Source organism: Hibiscus syriacus, unplaced genomic scaffold (assembly GCF_006381635.1).
Source record: "Hibiscus syriacus cultivar Baekdansim isolate YM2019G1 unplaced genomic scaffold, ASM638163v2 tig00116962_pilon, whole genome shotgun sequence".
NCBI lineage: Eukaryota > Viridiplantae > Streptophyta > Magnoliopsida > Malvales > Malvaceae > Hibiscus > Hibiscus syriacus.
In genome coordinates, this window is record NW_024063488.1 from 7,757,501 (window position 1) to 7,773,267 (window position 15,767).

Here is a 15,767-nt window from a genome sequence, read left to right on the forward strand (position 1 = left end):
ACCTATATCGGTAATTAGCGTTGCGAAACTTGAGTTGCGAATTTAGAGAATTTGCGTTGTGATTTACATATTATCGTTGCGATTTATCTATTCGCGTACTAATTAAGCTTAATATAAAAATAAATGTCCAAATTAAATCATTTTTCTCATTCGGGTTCTTAAACTATTTTTCGGTAAATTTAAGTGTTTAACATTATAAACATTATAATTTTAAGTGTCTAATCGTAACGATCGTTAAAAAATCTAGTTAAATGACATGCTTTGTATTCTTATAATTTTAAAAAATATTTTAAAAAACTTTAAAATAAATTATTATATTTAAAAAAATTTAAAAAAATCCCCTCAACTCCCTTTCCCTCTCTCTCCTTCCCGTCTCTCCAATCCCTCTTCTCGTAGCCCCCTCTCCCCGCTGCCCCTTCCCGCAGCCTCTCCCATCCCTCTCACTGTGTGGTAATCGATGAAGATATATAGATTAGAATAAAGAATTTCAAAGTTTGAGATTTTTTTTTAAAGATTTTCTAAAATTTTGAATTTTTTATGTATTTTAAAGTTTCTTATTTTAAATAAAAAATTTAAATAATTTAAACATTATTTTTATATTAAACCTAATAATTATTACCCATGTTTGAATTACTGGAGCGGTTTAAACCGATCGAACCAATAAAAAATTCAATTGGATTTTTATAGAGGACGGCGACGCATAAAATTGAAAACTTCCCGATTGGTGAGCAGCCTGCCAGCTGTCCAACATCTTTATCCTTAAACCCTTGTCTTGTCCCAAGTCCCGACAAGCTGAATCATTAAGTAAAGTACTGTTCCAAAATCCAAATGACGCCACTCGCGCGTGTTTTGAGGCTTAGGACGCAGGCTAGGGGCCCAAGTCCTCCAATTCCACACCTCTGCTAAACCCTTCTCGTACATTTCTCACTTTATTTATGAATTTTAATTTAATTACCGAAGGTTTACATTATTTTGCTATTTTTTAAAGATTAAAAGTGTTGTTGTATTACATCTACATTTGTTGATCAATTATTATACTTTCGGATAATTTCTTCATACCGTAGCAATGTTTTTTTTCTTCACAAATATAGAAGTTCATCCTTAGTTTATATAATGATTGAATTTTAAAATTTTAAATATGTTTAGACATTAATATCCATAATTGTTTTATTTAATTAAATATTTTTTTAAAAATGATAATTTTAAATAAAATAATTAGACTACTAGAATTTTAATAAATTAAAAATTAATCAAATTTTATCATGCTCGTATTATGTGAGTGAAAGAAATAATTTATATAAAATATATTTATTAATATTTTTAATAAATAGTTTTATTAAAAAGAATAAGTGATTTGTGTCTAAATTTATTAGTATTGTGTTGAAACTTGAAGTTATGATTTTTTGAATAATTTGATATAATGTTATTCTATCATGTTCCCTCTCTATCTATAAATTGAAGGATATTTAACACTTAAACCTATTCAATCTCAGGTCCTCTTATATATTTTACAAACATATCGAACCAGTTAAATGCAATTTGCATAATGCTTAAATAGTGACTTTTATTTTGTTAATACTATTAAAATAACATTTAAAACATAACATATAGTTAAATAAGATGATTTTTAATTTTTAATTTAAAATCATACATTATAAATATAAAATCAGATCGTAAGTCATTTTTTAGAAATTATAAAAAAAGTTATGTTTAATAGTAAAATGAACTATATTGATTTATCTATTTTTCACCGACCAAACACTAAAAAATGAAAAAAAAAAATTAAAAAACTAATTAATGTGAAATAAATAGATCCTAAGTAACATCGAGTAATGATACTTGAGAATTGAAATTATTAGGTGTTGAAAGTAATTAAACAATAATAATAAATAAATGCTTTAAAAATGAGATAAACTTTAATGTCAGAACAGTGGATGCGTGAATATCATTGAGCACAACTCTGGAGTCTATAGCCTAAACACTTCCTTTTCATGCAAGAATTCAGTGAATTCAAACACTTTGAAAGCAGCTGAAATGATGGATAATTAAGTATCCACTTTGGCAATAGATTCGTGAGCAGGGTACAGCTGTTGTCGGGAAGAGGCTTCGAAGAACAGCTGTCTAGTTGGTTGGATTAGGTTGATTACTTGTAGTGATGTTTATAAAGAGCATTTGCATAAGTAACAAACGTCCCATCATTTTCACACTGAACAATCGCCGATTAGGCAAATTACCCATAATTTCAAACCCTTTGTTGCTCATTAATGGTAACGCTATTTCAAGCCTAAAATGAACGCCAAACTTCTTTATCCGAGAATAGGAAAAACCTCCCAATGATGTAGTAGTTTTCAATGGAAGCCATCTTTGAATCCACCGGCCTACCCATAGTATTAGCTGTCGAAGGGTACGGTGGTTTTATTCCTATATCTATAGTTGACAGGGTGTTGAATTATCTTACCGACTTGGACAATAATGGTATTATAGAATGCATGCACCTATAGTTTAATTAATTAGAGGTTTTGTTAATTTGGCTTGTCGCTTGTCATCTCAGGCCAATCTCATCTTAAAAGCAAATTAAAGCAAGTATGAACTTGGGATCAGAAAATTGAAAGTCAATTTGCCAATAAGCATAAAAAATCATGAATCGTGTAAGCTTCTGTTACGTGATAATTGAGACTAGCCAAGCAAACCGACTTGGATTATCAAAAGAATCCAAGTTTAGGGTCATTTATCAACCCCACAAAAGGATAGTAAGAAAAGCACCAAATGCCATGCTTGGAAAAGCCACTACTAGATGAACGAAGCACCATCAATCATAAACAATGAGAAATTACTTTGGCCGATCCAGATAATTCTATTGGAGCGTTTCGCTCCACAGATATTCCCTGAAAACTGACAACTCACAACTGCACACTTCTTTTTCCCCTTATCTTCCGAGTACTTGCCATGGGATTGTTTCGGATTTTCAATCACTAAGTACTAACCAGTACTTTTCTAACTCCAACATTTTTGCTATAAATACAGAATGCTAAGGGCGATACATTCACACTAGAAAGGCAAACAATTCTCTGTTTCTTTCTAATCAGTAATCATTAGGTTTTGGTCATGGCTATTGTTTCCAAGGCTTTGATTGCTTCACTTCTCATCTCTCTTCTCTCATTCAACTGGTTGAAGCTGATCATCAACTGGTAAAGCTTTATTTCGTTCTTGGATAATTTACGCGATGAACTCTCTGTTAATAGTAGTAATGATTCTTGTGAAATACAGGTGACAAATGGTAGAAAGAGAACCTCGCCCCCGAAGAAAATTGGTAAATATTTTAACACGTTAAATATGATACTGAGACATGAAAATTACTTATAGGCTAAGTCAACCCGTTTTTAACATATATACATATATATATATATTTGGTTTTCAGACTGTGGTGGAGCTTGTGCAGCAAGGTGCCGGTTATCATCAAGGCCACACTTATGCAAGAGGGCATGCGGACATGTTGCGCACGTTGCAACTGTGTTCCTCCAGGAACTGCTGGCAACCAAGAAATGTGTCCCTGCTATGCTAGCCTGACCACCCACGGTGGTAAACGCAAGTGCCCTTGATTTCATATCAACCTGATCGAATCAATCTCTCCTTAATTTGATAATAATTAATGAGTTGTGATAAGAAATAAATTAATGCGCGCATGGTGTGAGAATAAATAAAAAAAACGTCCTATCTATATGTAAAGCTAAAGTCATCCACTTAATGACTTGTTCTCCTTTCTTTCTTCGGCGTGATATCAATATGATTGACGATGGTTGTATCGAGTTTGAAATATATCATGTGTGAGTGTACGATAATAAATAAATTTGTGTAATTCTCTTTGTTTTTAATGTTACTTGTATTTACATATTTATGGTTTAATGTAATCTTTCGAAATTTAAAATTTGAGTTATTTAAAAAAAACATAGCAATAGAAAATCAAAAGAAATCGACTGAGATTTATGAAGGAAATTGTGAGAAGGATGTCATTTTTTTATCTCAGCAGGAAGCAAAAAAGGTATGATTACGACTCATCACTAGAAAATGTTTCAAAGGTGTCGATCGAGAGACGAAGAGCACTTTCTAGACTCAATATATCATGCTTTTTCCATTAAGCATCAACCAACTCTCAGCTCACATTGCTTTAAGCAGTCGCGAAAATAGAGCAAAGTTGAACCTGGAGAGCCCTATCCAAGATTTATTGATAAAATAGGATGAATTCCTTGAGTATTAACTCAAGAATGTTTCTACCTGTTTACAGGTTTGAAGTGAACCGTTTCATGCAACCAAGACATCCCAAATTCGAAGAGATTCTTGAACGATCAAGCAAGCAATTAAGAGCTAGAGTTTCATCAAGACAAAAATTCCACACTCCCCTCGTGCTATTTGAAAACAATGTATTCTCATTATTCTTCACATGACTTAACATCGACGTTGAAACACGTAAGGGAATTAATGATCCATCAGTCTGATAGCTTCTTTCCTTTTAAGGCTATAACTTTGGTAAGAATCAAACATACCTTTACATCACCGTCTATTCCTTCCTTTCTCTTGCTATAAATACCAGGCCAAGCAGTGTGAATCTACTCATCGCACTCACAAACTCTTAGTTTTACAAATTGCGATGGCCATCTCCAAAACCCTTTTGGCTTCCCTTCTTCTTTCTCTACTTTACTTCGCCTTGCTGATTCGTCTGATACAAAGGTAAAGCACTCGCATTTCTAGATTTGATCTTAACTTTCAGAATTTGACTCACTTACGTGTTTACAGGTCAAGAACCCGGTGGAGAATTCTGTGATCAGTGATGGAAAAATAGGTAACAATTACGTGCGTCCTTCACTATACTGATATTAATACTAATAACTCAGCTTTGAATGTTGATTGAAGTTTATACATGCTATGGTTTAATTAGATTGTGGTAAAGCTTGTGCCGAGAGATGCAAGTTATCGTCGAGGCCGAACCTATGCAAAAGGGCATGTGGAACATGCTGTTCTCGATGCAGCTGTGTTCCTCCTGGCACCTATAACAACTATGATGCGTGTCCTTGCTACCGTGATATGACCACCCATGGCGGTAGACATAAATGCCCATAGACCATCGATACAATAAGTATATAGTAAATTATATAATAAGATTGTGATGGCAATAATCAATCGCAGTGTAAAAAGACATGGTTGTAACTACTTGTTTCAGCTTTAATTATAGTGAAGTACTCGGAGTTTGTGGCTACTTTTGGTTTATATATTTCCAATCGGCGGCTTTTCCGAATTAATACAAATATTATCAATTGGGCTGAGCCAGATATTGAAAACCTAAACCTGGAATGGACTAACAATGCCGCTATTGAATTTGAGCCCACTGAACTTTATGCTTTACCTGGGGAGGTCCATTAGAATTTTTTGTTTAATTTTTAGATGGAATTTAATCATGGTGTTTTTGACCCTTGACTGAAGGAATGTGTAGGCTTAGCAGGGACTACTTTCCCAACAATAAACATTGCTTTGATTAGCAGTATTAAATAGAGCAAGACCTAACCCTTGTGAGAGGGTAGAGTCACGATCTTGTGAGAACACCTCAATTGGAGCCAATGCCAGAATGAAACATAGGTCTGTAAGTTTTATTTGTTGGGACAAAGACAAGTTTTAACCATTTTCTCAAACTTCTTATTTTATAAAAAGTTAATTTTTGACAAAAATACTATACCATACCTAAATAATACGTCAATACGGAGCATGGAAAATATTATAAATTATCACATAAGATTTTATATTAGGGGACAAATTTACAAAATTTTATATAGGAAAGAATTTATAAAATTTTAGAGAAGATAAAAATATATTTTCAATAGAAAATATAAATAAAATATTTAAAATTTTAAAGAGGATTATTGTCTCCACCCGCCCCTTTCTAGGCCCATCCCTAATCAACTTTAACATTTAATTTTATAAATAATTCATTTGAAGTGTGAGCTTGAAGTGATCTCAGTCATTAAAAGAAATATTATTTTCACTTCAAATCTTGAATTCGAGCAATTACACTTACAATATTTATACATTATTAATGATCCTAACAAATCATAAGCCTATATTCCCTTAAAATTACATAAACTATTAATTAAAAAGTTGAATCAAGGGTGATATGGTAATATTCACTTCATCCAAAATCACGCACAACAAATGACAGAATTGGGCTGCCTATGACCACGCCGAGGAGCAGACAAATCGAATTGGGATCGGTACTAATCATATCCTCAACCTCACTCAAAAAATCAAATAATCTCTCGTTCCTCCCGTCTTCTTCTCATTAAATCGCCGAGCCCCACTCTTTTTGTTCCTATCCCTCGCTACCGTCAACGTTTCCTTTCTTCCTACTATAGAATACACTTTTTTAACCACAACATTCCACTCGCGTCTCATGTAGCGCGTGCTCTCCAACCCATTATCTCTCCCTTCTCTCACGTGAATTTACTTTAACAAATAGCTACTATTACTAAAAATATAGGAGTGCCACGTGATACATCCTGGAGCATTGCGATTACTGACCGTCGGATATAGTGTCTTAACTCAAGTTTCAGTTACTCCAAAATTTTATTAAAAGCACTGAACAATTTTAAACGCGGTTTTTTATGACTATGGTAGTAGGAGCATAATTAAAGAAACCAAGGAATCGAAGGGTCGAAATTGGCAGTCGTTGACATTGATAACTAACGACCGTAGATTTCGGAATCAAATTGCACCGTTTGCTAGGGGGAAAGGTGAAGATCGGACGGCTATGGAAAGGAGAGGTAGAAATTAAAGATGGAATGACGTGAGATGGGACTTGGAGTTTGTGGGCATAGGGAGTATAATAAATGAAAGCCGTTTTGCTGCGAAGGTGATGCATTTAAAAGCCAACCAGGGGGAGGAGAGAGCGCAGTGGGAAATTTTTGAAGTGAATGAACAAAAAAGGTTGCTGATAGCTGCATTCAATTTCTGCTGCCTGATTATTTTTCATCTTGTTTTGCTTTACTTGAGATTTTCTTTTCTTCGTTATTCATTGATCAGCTTAATCTTCAATGGTGGTTTTGGTTGATCTAAAAAAAAGGAAAGGAAAAAAAAGGTGAAAAAGCGTGATGAATTCCTTTTTTCTTTTATTGTTGGTTGAGAAAGTAGATTCGTTGCATTAATAATCTCTTCTATATTTGAATTACAGTTTAAAAGAGATTTTTTCCTCAAGGATTTGCTTTTCATGCGAGTTTTTCTTATATATATAGTTTCAGTGCCATCTTTATCTCTTAATATTACTCTTTTTGAGTCTCAGTATTTTGTTTTTCACAACGAGTTGATTTTCTAAGCACGAAGAAAGAATTATTTTCACCTTTTTTTTAGTTTACTATTAAAAAAACCATTCTCTGCTCTTTCTCTGTAAAATGTTTCGCTTCTTTCTTACGTCCGCTTTCTCGGCTGAGAGGAAATGGATATCCTCTCAAGCACTTCGCTAAACTCACAAAACAAAGAGAAAAGAGAGAGAAACGGAGAGATATCAGGCAAGGCAATCAAATTTGATTTATTTTCTCTTTCCTTTGAAAAAACAAAACCAAACGCCACTTTTTCGGTTTTCTTTCCGGCTAACTTTTCGCTCACAACTAAAACCCACAAAAAAAATTAAATAAAGTTCATCCATCTCATCTCCTTCGTTTTCCCTCTCTCACTGAATTATACACAGAGTTGCATTAAAAGGAATCTTTCTTACCTTGTTTATTATTCTTGTTTTTGTTCATGTATTGAAGAAGTTCTAATACTGGAGAGAAGAAGAAGATCTGGTTTGAAGCTTTTTATGAGTTTATTTGGATTTTGAATTTTTTTTGGAACCGTGAATGCCGTTTTCTGGAAAAGCAGCCGCCTAGGGATATAAATTGATGTTAGTAATGTATCATGAATGTGGTATCAACAGAAATGGACAAGAGTCGAGAGGTGAGGCGTGGAATGACTCGGTTCTCGCGACAACAGATTAATACTAACAAGAAACAACAATCTCACCCAACGTCTTGTTGGTAAATTTACTCTGAACCCCTCCCTTTTCTTGTCCTTTTCATACATTCCTTAATTTTTTTCTTCCTTTTATATTATTATTTGGATAAGAAGAGCTAAGTAAGTGATAAATGGTGTGGTCTGTCCATTGATTTTGAAGGTGGAGTTGGCGTTGGTTGCTGGTGCAGGGGAGTTCGTTTCTTTAGAGAAAGAAAAGAAAGAGAAAATTAGAAGATTATGTAGCGTTAATGGTCATAGAGAAAGTCCCAGTCCTTGTCCCGATAGTAATCCACACTGTAAAACTGAAATGGGTAGTTCTTATTGTTGTGGTTTGTCTTCTGCTAATGGAGGAAAATCAGTGTCCTTCACATTCACCCACACTTCTTCTCCCGTCTCTAATTCTGCCACCAATATCTTTAAGATACCCAAAAAGGTAAGCTTTCTCTTTTTTCTTTGCTCTCAGCTAAAATGAATATTTTTCGTCTTTGAATTTGAGAGCTTAATTTTTTTTCTGCAGTTCTTTTATGACTGCAATGTCCTTAATCATGCCTCTATTCCACGGAAGCTACGGTCAGGTGTGTAACTTGTGAATGAATAACAGGATGATTGTTTTTTTTTGGAATGAATATAATTTATTCTGAAAAGAGGAAAGGATTTTCCTTTTCTGTATTTTATAAAATTATTTTCTTTCTTTTGCTTTTGTTTTTTTCAGGGTTAGTGAACTTGTTGTCTTGTCGTTTTAAATTATGTTTGCATTTAATTTTGGTGTTGCTGGGAAGTTTCTCAATTTTTGTTTTTGCTTTTGGATTAGAAGTTTGGAACTGAAGCGAAACCAAGGCCTTTTGCCTTTTCCCTTTTCTTTTCTTTCTATGGACGCAAGATTCTTTGCTGTCTTGTTTCTTAGTTCTTTAATATTATTGATGCTGTCATTTTATGGTGTGTATTGATTACTTTCAATAATAGTATAATGTTGAGTTTTTGCGTCTTTCTGCATACTGAAATTTACTTTTCCGATGGTGGTACCGGCCAGCTTTTAATGAATTTGAAACTTGAATCCTTGTAGAGGAATAAAAAAAGACGTTTGATGGGATTAATGTTTTCGGCTATTTGGAATTTATTTTCACAGCCATGAAGAAGCGCAGTCAGGAATCGATCTCCCCTCCTCCACCAGATTCTAAGAAACGAACCATACACTTAGTGGAGTTGAAGTGCATAGAAAGGATGGTCGAAAGAAACCAAAATTGAATTTGGTTGGTCAATTGTCATAATTCTCCAGTTGTCAAGCTCTATTATGGTTCTTTTTTAGTTAACTATTTAGCTTATGCTGTTGAAATGCTTTTTGTAGAAACAAGGAGAGTCAGACTGGTCCAGGAAGGCGACTGTTTCTGGACCAATCACAAAAGATGAGGAAGAGGTTGTGGAGACCCTGTATGCTTTGGCTGGAATGTTCCCTGACGGTGACTTGATGGATACGAATAAAATAAATTGTGAACCAAAAGAAGTAAAACCTTCAGCTCCTCCAGAGACTGTCATACCAATTGAAGGTTTTCATCCACTTACCAAGTATTTGGAAGACATTTTGTTTGTTGTCTTCTGCTGTATAAATTATATGATTTTGCAGTTAAAAAAGAAGATACAAACACAATTTGCCATCCACAAGCAACCCGAGATTTGTTCCTCCATACTTTTTAGAGGATTCAACCAACGATGCCGCTAAATGCAATCTTTGAATGAAACTATATCTCAAGATCAACTTGACTTGCCAGACAGCAGGAAGCCCATTTTGAACCGGTAGTACTGGTCTCCAATGAGGCCGAGTGGTTCCATCTCTTTCTTGGCTAGGAGTGAACCTGAAGCTGATAAGTCATCTTGCATTCCTGGCGACTCTCATGTTCGATCTGAACTACCCTTAAAAACTGGGTAAGTGCTGATGATTTTCTTTTACTTGCATCCTCTTCTTATCTAGCGTGCTCGCTTTTGTTCTCTTTTAATTGATCATACATATGCACAGGTTGAAGCAGAAACTGGTGACCAACCTTTTTGAGAGGAAGGCAGAATGACATTTGGGGTATAAGCTTGACACCAAGGTCAAAATCTAATATTATTTCATTGGTCAATCTTGAACTCATATGGTTGCTTTGGATTATTTGTAGGTTACTGCTGCAGAAAGCCAAATGGCACAGAAACATATTATCAAGGAGCCTGGAAAAGATGGTAAATACCAGCTTGGGTGATTCCATTACTGTATTTAGCTGTTTCTTTGCTAATTGGATACTAACATCCTTACACTGACATTATGTTGGTCCTATAGGTCATGAATTGTTGCAAAGCTTGGCCCATGGTTCTTTACCCCTGGTTCTTCAAAGTAATTCTCTTTATCATCATAGATATCTGTTTTTATTATCAACTTTATAGCATCTTTCATACTTTTAATATATATCAGATCATCTGCTAATAAATTTCCTGCTTGGTTGGATGCTGCAATCTATGGTCCCAGAACATTTTCATTAGAAAGTGGTTCTTCGACTGAAAAGGTATACATGTTCAAATTCCCTCCTAAAGATGGCAGTAACTTGAGAAATCCTACAAATGGCAATATACCTAGTAGCGTTCTGGCCATTCTGCTACCAATAGAAATGATTATGAGCTAGAAACGGTATTCTACAGCCAAGATGGTCTATCAGGAACAGCCACGTGTTGCTTCAGCATCTGGGAGGAACATTTCAAATAAGCAGGTAAGGTCACCTATTGGGATTGCATGTGGTTATTTTTTTCTTCTCACTATCCTGATCACGCACCGTTTACTGTGCAGACTTTTGATTTATTGCCTTTGTCGGCTGGGGGCATTAGTATGGAAGTTAAGAATAGCTCTAATAAAGTTGGAAATGCAATTGAATCATTGTCACAACTCCAAGGAAAAGTTCCGTACCTTCATTCATTTCAAAAACAGTCACATGTGCCTTTCTCGATACCTGCAACTCGTTACACAGACCACCGTTCAACGGCACAGCTACACATCAGGTATAATCTCTATTGGTCTCCCTCCTTTTCCTTCCTATCTTGCAAAAATAGGTTAATGATGGGAAAGTGGGAATTCTATTTGAAAACCTTTAATACCTGCAACTCGTTACACAGACCACCGTTCAACGGCAGCTACACATCAGGTATAATTCTCTATTTGGTCTCCCTCCTTTTTCCTTCCTATCTTGCAAAAATAGGTTAATGATGGGAAAGTGGGAATTCTATTTGAAAACCTTTAAATTCAACTGCACATGGTAAATGAAATCATTGTTTGTGCAATCGCTATTACCAATAATTGCGTCCAATAAGTGAGGTCATCCATAAAATTGCTGCATTTAGGTTCCGGTACCAGTACGAGACCATCAATATGATTTCTTAACATGCACTCAGTTGAATCTTCTTGTGGTTGTTTTAGGCTACCATGGTTATATTCTGTGCTAGTCTGGTTATTTCTTGTCATAAAAGCTATGCTCATTTTCTGGTAATTTACTGCAGGTTCAACTGCAGCTACCTCAATATCCCAGTAACCCTTTTTGTGCCCCTCCTTACATGAGTCAATTGGGAGTTACAAAGCAGCAGCAACAGCAACGACTTTGGGCAGCCCACGTAGCAGCTCCGTACAAGCCTGGTGGAACCTCAACGGTCTTGACCCAATTTCCAAGCTGGCAAAATGGAAAGCCCGAGTCCTCTACATCGACGCCTTATACTCAAATGCCACTCCTCCCTTTTCAAATCTAGATGCTGTTGGTCTCAAGTATAATACAATCATACAACATCAGGTGCCAATAATTACCATTTCTTCAGCTTTGCCGCCAGCCAAAGCAAAAAGGTTAGACCACCATCTTCCATCCATGTACGAAGAAAGCAATGGTAGACTACGTGCCGGTGGGACGCCTTTGCAGTTACTCTGCGACGAGCACATCTAAAGTTTGAATGAGGTCCCTTTCACTTACGATGCACACAGTAAACATTATTTTATTCTTTCAACAGCAAATCATAGCCAGTGGTCACCGTTGACACAATCAACAGCGATGTTTATCTATTGACCTACAGATTCGGGAATGAAATATAACGAGACATTGTAATTTTAGCAAGAATATTCTAATGCCCATTGCCGCATGATCACCCGCTTACAGTGAAAGATATGAGAATGTCTGATTGTGTATGTTTATAGGCCGCATCGTCACTCAAGAAAACTTAATCCAATTTAAACATTTACATTGCATGGACTACATTGGGATAAGGGGAAGGGAATAAAAGCTTAAATTTTTACCCAATAATCTTCTCCAATTTAAAGCAATTTAATCGTTGGGACTACTTTGGGAAAAAAGGGGGAAATGGATTTAAACAAATTATCAATACAATTTAAACAATGTGATCATTGGAAGGACTATTTTCGGGAAAATGGGGAAGGGATTTAAATAAAGCACCAATCCAATTTAAACAATGTAATCATTGCAAGGACTACATTGGGAAAAGGGGAAATAAAAGAAAACTCAAATTTTACCAAATAAAACTTCTCCAATTTAAACAAAGTATCATTACAAGGACTACACTAGGGAAAGGGGAACGGACTAAAGGGAAGCTCTGTATATCACTTTCCTGATAACCCTAAGATTTAGCTGTGCAAAACAGGTAACAAAAAAGAGAAATATTTGACACAAAGCGCACCATCTGTCTTTCATGCAGAATCATCGTTAATCTAGTTTCTCCAGTTCCCCCATTCTCTCTATTATAGCCTGCAATATGCAACAACACTAACCTCAGTGCTGGTTTTCAAGCCATCAAATATTGCATTGCCTCTATATAACAAGAAATTATCGATATATTCCAGACGATCGTAAAGACTATTTTGGTAAATGACATGCAAAAATCACCAATAATGAGCTAATAATTTACACCAAAAGATGAAAGACTACAAAAGTGCCATTGCTAAAACTAACAATTCCAAAGGTAACAAAGATAAAGGAAGAGAAGAAAAGTTGCAATGTCAATAAAACCATCTAACGTCAAATAATTAAAAAGTCTACAAAGGGGGAGCAACCTTTTTGCTTGTTTCTTGAAGCTCTCCAGCAAGAATGAATTCATCGAGTATCAGATAAACCTGATGAATTTCAAAGGAAAACAGTAAAGTGAATTCAGAGGAATATGACAATCAACCACTATACACGTTTAAACCAATGAGTGGAACATATAATAAATTCGTATCACGTTAGCACATGGATTATTACAGAAAAATGAACTAATCAATGCCAGACAAGACAAGAACTAACTTTCACAAGTTAGATAAGATTGAGAAAAGTAATTCGGAAGGCATATAAGCAAAGAGTTGAGACTTGAGATCACAACTAATGAATCCAATTGAAAATAAAGCAAAATGAAAGGGTGGAAAAGTTTGGTTATTGAAACTCGCAGTTTCACGTGAATCAGATAGAGAAGTTGAATCCAGCAAATGAAGTTCATACAAAAATTGATGATAACATACCTTGTGGAAATTAAAAACTAAGTCGAGCTCGCAAACATTGCTGAAAAAATGGTCCAATATCTCCAAATAAATGGATAGACTCCAAATATGCCAACTCATTATCAGTTATGTCAACACACAATGAGAAAAACAATCCAGCATACCGCCTGTAGATTACCTTGTGCGTACGAAATGCAAAAAGAATGCATACAATCAATCAACATTCAGAAATTGCTTGCCTAAAGTTTAAGTCCTGCCCTACGTTTGTATTACTTCAATTTTCTAGTTAACTTCTCCTGGAGTCGCTAATCTAAAACCATGATTTAAAGGTAATTTTTTTCCTTAGCTTACTAAAAAAAAATAGTAAAGAATGAAATATTAGGAATTCAACAAAAACGACGAAAGTTAATAAACAGATTTAAAACAAAGAATGTGAGATTATACCAACCTCCACGAAATTAGTAAATTTAGGGTCCCTGTTAACCACCATCGATGAACCTGTAAGCGTATAATAAAAAACATTCAACAACTCTAGCTAAGAAATGCGCTCAAATTCTAAAACCGTAGGGGGTGAAAATAGGGGGTTTTCAAATAATCAACAAAAAGGAAAATTGTAATACCTCGTATTCGACTTTGTGCTTCTCGGAGTCCTCGAGAGGAACGTAGTATTTGGCCAGACGAGTCTTGCCTTGCCTGTTTTGCAACAAAATAAATCGGATCTGCCATAACCATGACAGAACACTATGAAGCTTAGATCAAAGAGTTCCCAGCTTTCTCTATCGGGTAAACAGAGGTCAATTTGGAAAGGGGAAAAACTAAACAGATAAAGAACATACCATTTTCGGAGCCAAGGAATTCTCTGAGGAGTTGATAGGCAGAGATCGAAATCTAGAGCTCCAAAATGTTCTGTTTTCAAGTTTTTCTCGTTTCTCAGGTTGGTCGATCGCGAAAGGTTTCAAAGTTTTTACGATCTGCTGAGAAAACTATGTTTGGTCGCGCAGACTTAGATTAGTATGTTTAATTTTTGATTAGGGCATTCTTAACCGTTGATGTGTTCTACTTTCAGCTGCAAGCTTAAAGCGTAAGTTTGACAACAATATCGTTGGCTACTACAGTGGGAACAATTGAGATGCAACATTTGGGAACAAGCATATCCTCAACCTTTGGATTTTTATAAAGTAAAAGTCACAAAAGTAACAAAGCACAACCATTGATGATGTCAAATCAACATAAAATGAGTGACCTGAGATTATCTTCTCTCTTTTCTATTGGCTAAATTCGTGAGATAATGGTTGGAAAAAAAATCGAATGTTATTTGAAATTAATTGTTAAGATAGGGTGTTTGATACAGGAAGAACATTGGTCGTCAGGTATTTCGGGTGACCAAGGAGGTTGCCAAGCCGTCGAACGTCCTGTGTGCGTTGCTGGCCATGCACGTGATCTCATCCCACAATGGAGATCGCCAAGTATGCCAGGCACCTTATTCCATGCATGTGATCCCATCCCACAATGGTGAATTGGATCTTTGACTGTATAAATGAGTAGTTTAATGCATTACAATGTTTTCACATTATCCATTTATGACATCTTTGTGTTTATTGGATTAAAATATTAAACTCAAATATTTTAACTAATAATAACCCATGTTGTAGGCTTGATTCAAGTATTACTCGTGTTTGTTTTTAGTTTAATTTTAAAGAGGCTAAACCTAGAGGCAAATAGGGCATGGCTCACTTGATTAATTAGAGAAATTATAGGTAATTTTTTAATCATTTTTCTTATGTTAATCGATTATATCGATCGAATTTTAAATAGATATATTATGAGACGACTCTCTCAATTAAGTTTTCTTCTCTCATAAATACTAAGACTCAACTTTTGATACTATTTAAGGGATCTAATATTTCATCCCACTAGATTTTATACTAATGATTTAGTAATGGTTAGTAATAATGAAATTATAATTACTAATAATGATTACTAATAATTATTTAATAACGATTAAATATTTATATATAATTTATTCAATTTAAATCAAACTTATAAATAGTTGAATTTATAACTAGTCGAATTTATATTTATAAATAGTCAAATTTAATATTATAATATTTAAGTTTTAATAATATTTAACACATTTAAGTTTATTTTAAATTAAAATTTAAGTTTTTAAGTTAAGGTTAAAAAATTCTAAATACATAACTTATGTTTATAAAATAAAATACTAGTATAATTTAAATATTTAATTTTAAAC

At 34.7% G+C, this 15,767-nt stretch overlaps 3 protein-coding genes, 1 long non-coding RNA gene and 2 pseudogenes across 5 annotated transcripts; 5 read left to right on the forward strand and 1 right to left on the reverse strand.

The window, feature by feature from the left end:
• Positions 1-2,673: 2,673 nt before the first annotated feature.
• On the forward strand, positions 2,674-3,856 carry LOC120190393 (annotated as a pseudogene).
• A 560-nt stretch (positions 3,857-4,416) lies between these two features.
• Positions 4,417-5,242, forward strand: LOC120190573 (gibberellin-regulated protein 1-like). The gene is made up of 4 exons (XM_039193626.1): positions 4,417-4,524; positions 4,609-4,727; positions 4,791-4,837; positions 4,934-5,242. Exons 1-4 carry the CDS (start codon positions 4,417-4,419, stop codon positions 5,113-5,115), a joined length of 456 nt encoding a protein of 151 aa, XP_039049557.1. The 3' UTR covers positions 5,116-5,242.
• Positions 5,243-6,862: 1,620 nt separating this feature from the next.
• On the forward strand, positions 6,863-9,281 carry LOC120190000. The gene is made up of 5 exons (XM_039193132.1): positions 6,863-6,969; positions 7,955-8,054; positions 8,192-8,464; positions 8,549-8,606; positions 9,158-9,281. Exons 3-5 carry the CDS (start codon positions 8,339-8,341, stop codon positions 9,274-9,276), a joined length of 303 nt encoding a protein of 100 aa, XP_039049063.1. The 5' UTR covers positions 6,863-6,969; positions 7,955-8,054; positions 8,192-8,338; the 3' UTR covers positions 9,277-9,281.
• Positions 9,282-9,704: 423 nt separating this feature from the next.
• LOC120190003 lies at positions 9,705-10,579 on the forward strand. Of its 2 annotated transcripts, none has more exons than XR_005522587.1 (5): positions 9,705-9,951; positions 10,043-10,099; positions 10,185-10,245; positions 10,343-10,396; positions 10,475-10,579. It is a non-coding gene; the product is annotated as an uncharacterized LOC120190003 (long non-coding RNA). The 2 variants fall into 2 exon arrangements; XR_005522588.1 differs by having other exon boundaries at positions 10,529-10,567.
• An 82-nt stretch (positions 10,580-10,661) lies between these two features.
• LOC120189999 lies at positions 10,662-12,174 on the forward strand. Its single transcript, XM_039193131.1, has 3 exons — positions 10,662-10,766; positions 10,844-11,052; positions 11,548-12,174. The coding sequence occupies exons 1-3, from the start codon at positions 10,704-10,706 to the stop codon at positions 11,603-11,605; spliced, it is 330 nt and encodes a 109-aa protein (XP_039049062.1). The 5' UTR covers positions 10,662-10,703; the 3' UTR covers positions 11,606-12,174.
• A 561-nt stretch (positions 12,175-12,735) lies between these two features.
• LOC120189997 lies at positions 12,736-14,510 on the reverse strand (annotated as a pseudogene).
• Positions 14,511-15,767: the final 1,257 nt, after the last annotated feature.

Bases quoted from the DNA above. Each gene is read 5' to 3' on its own strand.
- LOC120189999 (XM_039193131.1), top strand. From the start codon at position 10,704: ATGGTCTATCAGGAACAGCCACGTGTTGCTTCAGCATCTGGGAGGAAC. The intron at 10,767-10,843 runs GTAAGGTCACCT...TTTACTGTGCAG, and splicing joins GGAACATTTCAAATAAGCAG to ACTTTTGATTTATTGCCTTT. The intron at 11,053-11,547 runs GTATAATCTCTA...AATTTACTGCAG, and splicing joins ACGGCACAGCTACACATCAG to GTTCAACTGCAGCTACCTCA.
- LOC120190000 (XM_039193132.1), top strand. From the start codon at position 8,339: ATGGGTAGTTCTTATTGTTGTGGTTTGTCTTCTGCTAATGGAGGAAAA. The intron at 8,465-8,548 runs GTAAGCTTTCTC...TTTTTTCTGCAG, and splicing joins TCTTTAAGATACCCAAAAAG to TTCTTTTATGACTGCAATGT. The intron at 8,607-9,157 runs GTGTGTAACTTG...TTATTTTCACAG, and splicing joins TCCACGGAAGCTACGGTCAG to CCATGAAGAAGCGCAGTCAG.
- LOC120190573 (XM_039193626.1), top strand. From the start codon at position 4,417: ATGTATTCTCATTATTCTTCACATGACTTAACATCGACGTTGAAACAC. The intron at 4,728-4,790 runs AAAGCACTCGCA...TACGTGTTTACA, and splicing joins GATTCGTCTGATACAAAGGT to GGTCAAGAACCCGGTGGAGA. The intron at 4,838-4,933 runs GTAACAATTACG...TGGTTTAATTAG, and splicing joins GATCAGTGATGGAAAAATAG to ATTGTGGTAAAGCTTGTGCC.